This window comes from Sus scrofa, chromosome 1 (assembly GCF_054392235.1).
Source record: "Sus scrofa isolate SSC_HxYL_T2T_F1_AM1 chromosome 1, Sscrofa_HxYL_maternal_Yorkshire_Landrace_v2.0, whole genome shotgun sequence".
Lineage (NCBI taxonomy): Eukaryota > Metazoa > Chordata > Mammalia > Artiodactyla > Suidae > Sus > Sus scrofa.
The window spans coordinates 129460915-129473973 of record NC_139383.1 but is presented as its reverse complement, the minus strand read 5'-3'; the positions used below and the strand labels follow the sequence as shown (position 1 = coordinate 129473973).

The 13059-nt window shown below is 42.8% G+C and overlaps 1 protein-coding gene across 5 annotated transcripts in view; it reads right to left on the bottom strand.

Moving 5' to 3' along the window:
* The window catches only part of DMXL2 (Dmx like 2), a 160467-nt gene extending 147732 nt beyond the window's left edge, over positions 1 to 12735 (bottom strand). For all 5 annotated transcript variants that reach the window (XM_021095420.2, XM_021095427.2, XM_021095423.2 and 2 more), the window contains exon 1: positions 12381 to 12735. In XM_021095420.2, coding sequence (XP_020951079.1) covers positions 12381 to 12467 — 87 coding nt within the window. In that variant the 5' untranslated portion in view covers positions 12468 to 12735. The remainder of the gene's footprint in view (positions 1 to 12380) is intronic.
* Between the last annotated feature and the right edge of the window lie 324 nt (positions 12736 to 13059).

Genomic DNA, 13059 nt, shown 5'->3' with positions numbered 1-13059 from the left:
ACCACCTTACACCAGCCAGAATGGCCATCATCAAAAAGTCTACAAACAGTAAGTGCCAGAGAGGGTGTGGAGAAAAAGGAACCCTAGTACACTGTTGGTGGGAATGTAAATTGGTGCAACCACTGTGCAAAGCAGTATGGATATGCCTCAGAAAACTAAAAACAGAACTATCATTGGATGCAGCAATCCCTCTCCTGGGCATCTATCCAGAGAAAACCATGACTCACAAAGACACATGTAGTCTCTTGTTCATTGCAGCACTATTTGCAATAGCCAAGACATGGAAACAACCTAAATGTCCATCAACAGAGGAGTGGATCAAGAAGATGTGGTACATATACACAATGGAATGTTACTCAGCCATTAAAAGGAACAAAATACCAGCATTTTTAGCAACATGGATGGACCTAGAAATTATCATGCTAAGTGAAGTCAGCCATACAATGAGACATCAACATCAAATGCTTTCACTGACATGTAGAATCTGAAAAAAAGGACATAATGAACTTCTTTGCAGAAAAGATGATGACAGTTTGGGGGGTGGGGGAATGTGCTGGGGTAGTGGGATGGAAATCCTATAAAACTGGATTGTGATGATAACTGTACAACTACAAATGTGATAAATTCACTGAGTAATAAAAAAATAAATAAATAAACCTGGTTTGCCTTAGAGGGAATGTACAATAGCTAGGTGCTCTTTTTTTTCTTTTCTTTTTTTTTGTCTTTTTAGGGCCCCTGGAGGTGCCCAGGCTAGTGGTCATATTGGAGCTGTAGCCACTGGCCTACACCACAGCCAAGGCCAGGTCCGAGCCATGTGTGTGACCTACACCACACCTCAGAGCAACACTGGATCCTTAACCCACTGAGAGAGACAAGTATGGAAGCTGCATCCTCATGGATGCTAGTCAGATTCATTTCTGCTGAGCCATGACGTGAACTCCTCAAATATATACATATATATGTATGTGTGTGTGTGTGAGTGTCTTTTTTTTTTTTTTTTTTTGTCTTTTTGCCTTTTCTAGGGCTGCTCCCATGGCATATGGAGGTTCCCAGGCTAGGGGTCAAATCGGAGCTGTAGCCGCCGGCCTACACCACAGCCACAGCAACTCAGGATCTAAGCCCCAGCTCACAGCAATGCCGGATCCTCAACCCACTGAGCAAGGCCAGGGATCGAACCCGCAACCTCATGGTTCCTAGTTGGATTCATTAACCACTGAGGCATGACGGGAACTCCTCAAATATTTTTTAAGTCAAGGATAACCAGAAAGGTAGGCTAGTCAAAATTTCTCTCAGGAATGGAAATTTTCTTTTTTACTCTCTATATTTCCACATTGTTTGATTCATGAGATTTTCATAATACAGACATTATATTAATAATATTAAAACAAAAAATTGAGTTCTTTATGTTTTTTTATTTGCTTTTTGGTTTTAATGGCCAAATTGGGCTCTTAGTTATATAAAAATTTTCCAGCATAAAATGATAGCCATGTTTAAGTGTTCCATCTATGTATTAGCAAATTCTTAAAATTACCTTCTAAAAAAAAATCTTGCTTCTAACCAAGAATACTCCTTTGTTTGAGTTCCGTTTACCACCAAGTGGGGCAGTCACCTCAATGATGTCTTTCTAAGTAAGGCTCCTCAATTTTCAATTCCAGCCCCACTTCAGCTGTTGGTTAAAACTTACATATAACTCTTAAAGTACAGAATCACTAGTCCAGGTATTAGGTTAATCTCTAAATTTATTTATTTATTTATTTTTGTCTTTTTGCCTTTTCTAGGGCCCCACCCGTGGCATATGGAGGTTCCCAGGCTAAGAGTCCAAATTGGAGCTATGGCCACCGGCCTACACCAGAGCCATAGCAACGCCAGATCCAAGCAGCATCAGTGACCTACACCACAGCTCACGGCAATGCCAGCCAGATCCTTAACCCACTGAGCAAGGGCAGGGATTGAACCCGCAGCCTCATGGTTCCTAGTCGGATTCGTTAATCACTGAGCCATGACGGGAACTCCAAGTTAATCTCTAATTTTTTATGTATTAAAGTCTTTCAAAAGCATAACTGGAAGATCTGAGAACTGCTTAACGGTCATATAGTCTATCAATTCCTCCTAATACATCAATAATTGTATTATCTCAGTTCTTCCTGCTCTCATCCTGTAAAATTCATTTATCTAAATGTGGTCTAATGTCATTGACCTATATCAAGAGGGTTTTATAAAAATAGCCTTGGATATCCCACTGTGGCACAGTGGATTAGGAACCCAACTGCAGTGGCTTGAGTTGGTGCAGAGGCATGGGTTTGATCCCCAGCCTGTCACAGCTGCAGGATAGATTGCAGCGGCAGCTCAGATTCAATCCGTGGCCCAGGAGCTTCCATATTCCATGGATGTGACCCTTAAAAAAAAAAGAAAGAAAAGAAAAGAAAGGCTTTATAAAAGTCGTCATTATGTTCACTCTAAGAATGCTGTTTATTCTTATACTAAGAATTCTATACTAAGCACCCCATTTCCATTTGGTTTTTTGAGGGGGTACTTTTTTGTATCCAATAATTTTTCTTCACCACACCCATGGCATGCAGAAGTTCCTAGCCCAGGGGTAAAACACAAACCACAGCGGTGACAAATGCCAAACCCTTAACCACTAGGCCACCAAGGAACTCCCCCAATAAATTTTTGTTCTAGGTGCTAAATAAATAGCAGTAAAGGGCAATGAAGTCACTCGGGTCTTTTCTCTTGAGTGAAAAAAAGGAAGTCATTTGAAAGTTTTGAACAAGAGACTAACAAGATCTGATGTATATATTAACAGGATCATTCCAACTATTACATTGGAAAAAAAAAAAAAAAAAGCTGAAGAAGGATAAGACTAAAGGCAGACAAAGCAAGGAGATCTGTTAAGAGCCTATTGCCACAATCCTGGAAAGAGATGATGTGTCCTAGACCAGGGTGGTGGCAGCACAGATGATAAGTGGGCAGATTCTGGATGCATTTTAAAGGCAGAGCCAATAGAAACTGCCAATATTAGATACAGGATGGAGATGAAATAACAGAGTGCAAGATTCCAAGGGAACTGGGTGGGGGGGAAGGTAGCCATTTACTGATTCAGAGAGGCTGCAAGAAGAGAGCCTTACAAGACACCTATTAGACATTCAAGAGAATATCAAAGAAACAGCTGAATATAGAAATCTGGAATCAGACCGAGAAGGAGAAAGGAAAATCAGAAGAGCTAAATGAAGAAACTATTTTAATAAAGAAGAAAAAGCAGTAGTTCCCAGAGGCACAGCAGTTTAAGGATCTGGCATTGTCACTGCTGTGGCTGGGGTCACAGCTGTGGCATGGGTTTGATCCCTAGCCCCAGAATTTTTACATGCTACAGGCACAGCAAAGAAAAGAAAAAAGCAATTTTCCAGGAGAGAAATGGAGAAACTGTTAGAGCAATGCCCTTGAGTAGATAAGAGGGAATGGGAACTAGGATACTAATTGAGGTTTCTCAAAACTGCAACAGTATTGACATTTCAAGCTGAATAATTCTTCACAGTAGGGGGCTGTCCTGCACATCATAGGGTGTTTATCAGGATCTCGGCCTCTTCCCTCTAGCAGCTAGTCCTTCCCTACAACCTTGTCCACAAGCAAAAATGCATCCAGATATTGCCAAATGTCCCCCAGGGAGTAAAATTGCTCCCAGTTTAAGACCACTGGTACCGATGGAGGAACTGGCCTTTGCTGGAAATCCTGACAATTCATCTATATAAAAGATGCTATGATTAGAGTACATGATAATAATCTGAATATCTCCTAATTAGATCCTCCTAAGTGTAGATACAGTCAAGGCCAGAGAAGATATGTGGAAGTTGCTAGTTTGTCACAAAACCAAAGTCATTACTCCTAAGAAAACGTCAGCATTTTGACACTGAACTACAGCTACCACATAAGCTATGTATATCTTTGAAAGTAGTCTAAGTCACAACATTTAAGGTTTTGGGGAGGTGTGGTTATCCATCCAGGCCCCCTGCATAATGCCCACAGAATCTCAGGTTTCCTGGGTTTCTTCCAGAATTACAAGAGGAGGAGTTCCCACAAGCCAGAAACCTATGATTTGACTTTAAAAGCTATGTGAATGGTATATTCACATATATCTACATTTGTTATTAAAAAATAAAACCGGAGTTCCCATCACAGCATAGCAGAAACGAATCCGACTAGGAACCATGAGGTTGCGGATTCGATCCCTGACCTCGCTCAGTGAGGATCTGGCATTGCCGTGAGCTGTGGTGTAGGTCGCAGACGGTAGCTCAGATCTGGTGTTGTTGTGGCTGTGGTATAGGCCAGCAGCTGTGGCTCCGATTAGACCCCTAGCCTGCAAATTTCCACATGCCGTGGGTGCAGCCCTAAAAAGACGACCAAAAAAGAAAAAAAAAAAAATTACAAGAATAAAACGTCATAACTTAGCATGAACTAAATTAAATGTTATTATTCCTGAGAGGGCTCAATTTTTAGAGGAATAGCCCTAAAGGAACACATCTCCAGTAAAGAGGATGTTATTTATGTTTTCAAATCACCCCACCAAATTATCATGTACAGTGTTTAAAGGAGTCTGGCTCAGAGTTCCCGTCATGGCTCAGTGGTAAGGAATCCGACTAGGAACCATGAGGTTGCAGGTTCGATCCCTGGCCTTGCTCAGTGGGTTAAGGATCCGGTGTTGCCGTGAGCTGTGGTGTAGGTTGCAGACGCGGCTCGGATCCCACGTTGCTGTGGCTCTGGCGTAGGCCAGTGGCTACAGCTCCAATTAGACCCCTAGCCTGGGAACCTCCATATGCCGTGGGAACAGCCCAAGAAATGGCAAAAAAAGAGACAAAATAAAAATAAAAATAAGGAGTTCCCGTGGTGGTGCAGTGGTTAACGAATCCGACTAGGAACCATGAGGTTGCGGGTTCGGTCCCTGCCCTTGCTCAGTGGATAAACAGTCCGGCGTTCCCGTGAGCTGTGGTGTAGGTTGCAGACGCGGCTCGGATCCCGCGTTGCTGTGGCTCTGGCGTCGGCCGGTGGCTACAGCTCCGATTCAACCCCTAGCCTGGGAACCTCCATATGCCGAGGGAGCGGCCCAAGAAATAGCAACAACAACAACAAAAAGACAAAAAAAATAAAAAATAAAAATAAAAATAAAGGAGTCTGGCTCTATTCAGGGCCCACTTATACCGAGTGACTCTTCTATCAAAGAGATATAAGCTAACTATATTTTAAGGTGTTTATGATGGAGGAAAAGAGGAGCATTAAAGGAGCTCTTAGCAAACATGAAATGAGATTTCAGAATAAAAAGTCTAGGCAACTGGTTTCACCTACACACATCAAGTGCCAAGATCATCAGCTATCTCGAAGATAAATATAGGAGTTCCCATCGTGGCTCAGTGGTTAACGAATCCGACTAGGAACCATGAGCTTTCGGGTTTGATCCCTGGCCTTGCTCAGTGGGTTGAGGATCTGGCATTGCTGTGAGCTGTGGTGTAGGTCGCAGACGGTAGCTCGGATCTGGTGTTGCTGTGGCTCTGGTGTAGGCTGGCAGCTACAGCTCTGATTAGACCCCTAGCCTGGGAACCTCCATATGCCATGGGAGCAGCCCTAGAAAAGGCAAAAAGACAAAAAATAAAAATAAATAAGTAAAAAATAAAATAAAATGACAAACTATCAAAAAAAAAGAAAATATAGTCATACCACTTGTATAACGTGCACCCGTTTCCGCACTAATAGGTCCTATCCTATTACATCATGAATTAGGGTTCAAAAGAAAAAATATAATGAAAAAATATTCCACAAACTCAAGAAGACTGAAAAGTCCTAAAATTTCTGTTAAAATATCTGGTTTCCAAACTTGTTTAAAAAATAACCCACAAGCCAGAAGAGCCTTACTGAAACTGAATGACAGTATTCTCTGTTATTATTATCCACCCCCATTTTTTTTTTTTTTTTTTTTTTTTGGTCACACCTACAGCATGCCACAGCAGTGACAATGCCAAATCCTTAACCACTAGGCCAGCAGGGAACTCTGATTATTATCCCCTTTTAAACACATTTATGCATTCCATCATAGAAGGAAATTAAATTGATCAGGCATGACTTGTTTTTCCACTTCGCCGTTGAGGTTGTAACCCAACATCCTATACTTTTTTTTTTTTTTTTTTTTGGTCCACACCACAACATGAGGAAATCTCCTGGGCCAGGGATTGAAGTTGGGCCACAGCAGTGACCCAAGCCACAGCTGTCTCAACACCAGATCCTTAACCTACTAGGCCACCAGAGAACTCCCTCTTATACTCTTTTTGATGATTAAATACTGAAACTGATTTGTTCTAAAAATTTCCCAAGATCCAAGTTATGACACTGAGTATTATCTCTATAAAGTTATCTTTCAAATATCCAAAATGCAAAGAACAAAAAGTGAAGGAGTTAATATATTTAGACAGTGGAGATCCTGAACACCATCACCCTGGCCCCATCTCCCACTCCACACTGCACTGGGACAGGACCATATACTAGACACTGAGGATACTATAATAAACAAGGGCCTCCTTCTCAACTGTGAACCAAAGAAGAAACACTACTTCACAAAAACTCTGCATGGCTTAATCCGTGAGCTAGAAAGGACTGACTATGAAGTCTGACCACTTGCACCTACTGATACAGAGACTCTAGACCCATAACCTCACCACAGTCACTTTATGTTTCTAGTCCATTTTCTCTTTTGCCCCTTGGAAATCTCTAAAGAAGTCCAGATGAAGCCATCCAATGTATAAATACTTAAAGAGAACTTAATTTAAGAACCTCCTTTTACAGATGAAAAAAACCTTAAAAAGTTTCAGTCATTTAGCCAAGGTCATATAAGTAGTTGGCCTATGAAATCAGGACTATAGTTTTTTTCTAATCTCCATAGAGCCACACACTTTCATGTGTTCAACAAACACTTACTAAATGTATAAGCAGGCTGATTATTTTCAAAGTTCAGTATTGCCATGATTCTAGAACTAGAATGTTATACTGTAGTAGAATTAAAACATATTGAAAGCCAGAAAAAGAGGTCATATAACATTATTTTCTAGCTTTAAAAAAATGTTTTTCCATTCATTTTATTCAATACTAGGAAAAACAAAAACAGCAATGCAAGTCAAGAAATGTCAAGGGAGTTCCCATCGTGGCGCAGTGGTTAATGAATTCGACTAGGAACCACGAGGTTTCGGGTTCGGTCCCTGCCCTTGCTCAGTGGGTTAAGGATCCGGCGTTGCCATGAGCTGTGGTGTAAGTTGCAGACGCGGCTCAGATCCCGCGTTGCTGTGGCTCTGGCGTAGGCCGGTGGCTACAGCTCCGATTCGACCCCTAGCACGGGAACCTCCATATGCCGCCGGAGTGGCCCAAGAAATAGCTAAAAAGACAAAAAAAAAAAAAAAAAAAGAAATGTCAGAATACAGGAGTTCCTACTGTGGCACAGTGGAAATGAATCCATCTATGAACCATGAGGTTTTGGGTTCGATCCCTGGCCTCTCTCAGTAGGTTAAGGATCCGGTGTTGCCATGAGCTGTGGTGTGGGTCACAGATGCGGTGCAGAACTGGCATGGCTGTGGCTATCTATGGTGTAGGCCAGCAGCTGTAGCTCCGATTCGACCCCTAGCCTGGGAACCTCTATATGCCTTGGGTGCAGCCCTAAAAGAAAGCAAAAAAAACAAACAAAAAAGAAAAAAAAAGAAATGTCAGAATACAGATATATTTTCCTAAAAAGGTACAGGTAATGTTTGCAAATTATATTTTTCAACATATACTGGCATTCAACATTTAATAAAGAAGTTCTGTGTATGTTTTTTTTTAATCACTTTTGTGAAGGAAGTCATCCAGTAATGACACCACTCCTTGGCTTCTGTTGTTCTTGCCATCCAGAAATGTCTAATACGACTGTCTTTCCAAGTATTGATCTTCCATGAAATGTCTTCCATGAGATCTCTTTCATCTGCCTTACACTATAATTATATACATCATTATATCATTTTATACATCATTTTTTCTCTGTCAATATATTATAAGAATGGAAATGACTTACTGATTTTTGTAAGTTTTCACCAATGTGTTGAATTCATGTCAGAAGGAGTAACAAAAACTGCTCCTACAGGTCTGAAAATACAGTCTGTACCCCTTAAGGCCAAATGGTAAAAAAAATTTTAATTATATTAATAATCATCAGTACCATCATTATTTTAATTAATATTCTAATGTTTACAGAAAAGTAAAGTAAAAGAAACTAAGGACTATTTTCATAAAGTAGTAACAAAGAGAAATTTACATTCTCAGTTGCATTAAGCCTTAAAACATCCACTCATCTATAAGGAGGTAGTTGGAAATGTCTCAATGGCAAAATAAAGTACAACAAAGCTCATATACAGTAGAAGATAATCAACCTTGGACTACTGCAGGATAACAATATTTCTAGAACTTAGATCTTACACTGAAAAAAAAAAGAATGATCAAAAGATGATTTAACAACTATATTTATAAAGTCCCAATTGAGTGTTTTAAAAAAACTGCTTTGGAGTTCCTGTCATGGCTCAGTGGTTAACAAACTAGTATCCACGAGGACATGGGTTCGATCCCTGGCCTCACTCAGTGGGTTAAGGATCCAGCGTTGCCATGAGCTGTGGTGTAGGTCGAAGACTCGGCTTGGGTCCTATGTTGCTGTGGCTGTGGTGTACGCTGGCAGCTGTAGCTCCAATTCACCTCTAGCATGGGAACCTCCATATGCCGCTAGTACGGCCCTAAAAAGACAAAAACGAAAAAAACAAACAACAACAACAAAAAAACAACTGTTTACTGCCAAAACACAAGTGAAAACCATCATGGCACACATGCTGGAACTAAAAGCACACACATCACTGGGATTGTACACTACACACCGCACCACCATGTCAACACAGCAGAGATCATGCCTTGGCGACAGAGACAGGCAGTCTTTCACTGCCCAGCTGATGACACCACTATCACCCATCACCCACCTGGCACAGTGCAACATATATAACAGAGTGGTTTCCAACTACAAAGTCACAAACACTTCAAAATTCTTTGAGAACAATTCTTTTTCAAAAAATGTTGTTTATAGACTCTGGAATAAATGATCTACCCTATTTTGAAAAGGTCCTCAGGTTATCACTGGCTAGTCCAAGACAGTCTTTCTTCCACACTGGCCACATCAAGGCCTTCCACACATACGCACACACCCTTCAGAACAACCACTCTGACAGGAAAGAAACATACTACAGACAAAAGCCCACCAGATGAGAAGTCACAAGATCTCCATTCCAGTCCCGGCTGGTCCCCTTCTTAGTCATCTGATCCAGAACTAAAGTTTTTCATCTGATTGGTATATAAAACAAATGGCATGCTCTACGTAAAGGAGCTTTACTTTAATTTCATTTTTACTCTACTAACATAGGCATTCAAATAATTGTTATCTGGTTCCTCGATACTTGAAAACAGCTTCTCCCTCTTTTTTTTTTTTTTTTTCTTTGAGAAGCTCTGTTCTTCATAGAGTCCAAAAGGTCATTTCTAGTTCAAGGCAAAATTATAACTAGATCACTGCACTCAAAAACTGTTATTAAAATAAGATAGTGTGCAACACAGGTTTGTAAACGCCAAAGGGCCAAAATAATCAGTGTCACAGTCAGACATCCTAAACCAAGTAAATTCTGAGTCCTATTTGGGAAAACAAAAAACAAGGATTCTCTTGTTGCAACATAAAAATGTGGGCTAGAGTAAGAAAACTAGTATGTCAATAGGAGAGGGGCCAAGACGAGGAATACATGTGATCAAATATAAAGTCAAAGATGGCATAAGAATATCTGACAAGTTTAAATTTCACAACACAGCTATTAGGAATAACTACATATTCTTGAGTCAAGAATGATAATGGTGACTTACACAACTTTGTAAGTCAACTATACTCCAATAAATTTATTTTTTAAAAAAAGAAATGGGAGTTCCCGTCATGGCACAGTGGTTAACAAATCCAACTAGGAACCACGAGCTTGCAGGTTCGATCCCTGGCCTTGCTCAGTGGGTTAAGGATCCAACATTGCCATCAACTGTGATGCAGGTCACAGATGTGGCTCAGATCCTGCATTGCTGTGGCTCTGGCGTAGGCCAGCAGCTACAGCTCAGATTCAACCCCTAGCCTGGGAAACTCCATGTGCTGCACATGCAGCCCTGAAAAGACCAAAAAAAAAAAAAAGAATGAGATGATGAAATGGTATTTAAAGATTATTATACCCACAGCTGTGTGGAGGATGAATTGACATGATGAGAGACATCAGGAAAACCAGTTTGAAAGCTTTTTGTTTGTTGTTCTGGTTTTGGCTGTACTCTCAGCATACGTTCCTAGACTAGGGGTTGACCCTGAGCCGCATCTATGACCTACGCCAGAGTTGCAGCATCGCTGGATCCTTAATCCACTAGGTTGGGGGATTGAACCGGCAACCTCACAGAGACAAGCCGGATCATTAACCCACTGTGCCACAGCAAGAACTCTCCAGTTTGAAAGTTTTTAATATTAAGTAATACAAATAAGGTTCTACAATAAGGTGGTAACTAAGGACACGAAAAGGAGTAAATCTGATAGACAATGCAGAGAGTCAAATAGATTTGGTACAGGTTGAAAGAGGGAAGTGGAAAAAAGATTTGAAAATGATTCCAAAAACTTGGTCACGGGAGGCCTACAGCAGAAACACACCTTCGCACCACTAATGGTTCTCACGCTCGCTTTTGCAGACTGCAGCTGAACCTGTTTAGCTCTATATGCTAGCCTCACAGTGAGACACTACTTCACTTTAGATGGAAACAGAAAACTACCACCACGGTAGTGTGCCAATACCCCACAAGCCAAGATCTTGGATTCGTTTCTTGATGGAAAAAGCCTGCTCTTATAACCCTTGGGAACTTTCTCCCTGCCCACACAACTAGGGGAGAGAAAAATTTCTCTATGCCCCCAGAACTGTCTAAATATGTGAAGCCCAAGCTCAATACTATATGGATCTTTTAGGTTACAAGTACACAAAACACAGATGACACCACTGATAGGTGTAACCATGTAAGTCAGGCAAATTTTATTTTTTAAGGGTTCATCCTAAACTGGTACAAAGCCAAGTTGATTATATTTAAAATTAAAATAGCCAGAAAACAATCTTATAAGTTTATTTCTAGTGTATCACAATGATAGATAAATTCTGTTCCAGGATGCATTGTGCTACATAATGATTCTGCACTTTTGCAGGAGCTTTTCTTATTTCTGCAGCTTTAAAAACATGCTGCTGAAAAGCAGACATCAGATCAAAGTGTTTCCCTTGTCTACAAAGCATATCATTATGCTATTTCCAATTTAATCAAGCAGAATAGTCATTAATAATAATGTGTACTTAATGGCTATCTCATTGTCTACAGTTCCTCCTAAGATGGATCATATATAAATTTAATACAAAAAAGAAACTCATGTTAACCCACGGGAGTTTATCTATGGGTAAAAAAGCCCTAGGGCTTGGTTTGAATTGGTTATACCAACAACACTCCATTCTCAAAAGGACTAATCTATCCAAGCTCGGTGAGAAACAAGTCTACTACATCTAGATTTTTAAGAGGTTATAACATATAATGGTTTACATACACTTCAGCCACACAAACAAGAAAAACAGCGTCATAAAATGTTCACATTGTCTTATCTTAAAAACAAAGAGACCAGCCTACCGTGCATACAGAATAACATATTATCTAGGAAGGTTACCAAACCGTGATCTCGTGATAATTAAGAGCTCTCCAGGCCACTGTCAATCTAACCGTTTCATTCTAAATTTCTTGGGGGCAGAGAACAGATTTTTTTTTTTTTTTTCCTTGTTGAAATGGAGATTCTGCATATCAGGAGATAGAAAGGGTCGGGCTTAGAGCGACAGGCTCCAGCGGCTCCTCGCTGCGCTAACACAGCGGGAGCCAGGTGCAGCATCGCCTCCACGCAGACAAGTCTCTTCACCCGCAAGCCAAGAGCAGGTGCGTAACGAAACTGACGCTCTGGGGTTTCAGCGGTTGCAACCACCTTCCTCTACCGCAGAACCAGGGCCATCCTGGGAGAGGAACCTTCTAGTCCAGTCACCCCCTGGGCCCATTTGCTGAGGGCAGTGCGGTGGATTCCTAATCCTTTCCCCTAACGGGTAATTTCCTACAGCAGCCACAGGACTCACGGTCCCACGGCCCGCCCCCCAAATCAAAAGGCACGCGGGTGGGGCCCACCAACACCCACCTCTCAACCTCCCGGGGAGCCGTGGGCCCGGGACAGAGGGTCTCTGCCCCTCAGGCTCCCGCACACCACTCACCGTGAAGGGGACATCCCCAACGCTGCCCACAGAGTAGCAGTTGTCTCCAGGGTTGACAGCTCCGGTGAGGACCTGATGCAGATGCATCTCCGGAGCCCGGGCTGGTCAGGGAAATGCGCGAGAGGCGCAGCGAGCCCTGCGCCCGGCCCTCCTCCGGCCGCGAGAGTGCTTCCCGCTCCGCCTCCCTCCTGACCCACCCCGCCGCGGCTCCGGCTTAAGGCCTCGCCCCTCTCTCTCCTTCCCCCCGCCTTGTCTCTGCCATGGGAGCCCTTCGACGCCTCTGCCCCGCTTGGACCGCCGCTCGGCTGCGGAAATGCCCGGATGCTCCCACTGCCTGCTGCACCGGCGCACAAATGCGGGAGGAGGGCAAGGGTGCGGGGGGGGGGGGTGGCCCGGAGGAGCGCGCGAGCCGGGCGCGTGCTGGAAGGGACGCTCCGCCCGAGGGAGCTGGGCGGTGCGCGCGTTCACCCTCAGGGGAGCGCCGGTCGAATGGAAGGGTAAGCCCCTCCCCCCGCTGCTAAACCCTTAGCTCAGTTTTTCTCCCCAGACCCCTTGTTTGCGCGTGCGCGCGCAGTGGTTTCCAGGGCAATTGCGCGTGCGGCGCGGATCCCTGTCCCGGGATTGCGCGCGCAGACGTGCGGGAGTTCCCCTGGAGCTTCCCGGCTGCGGCCGCTGGGGG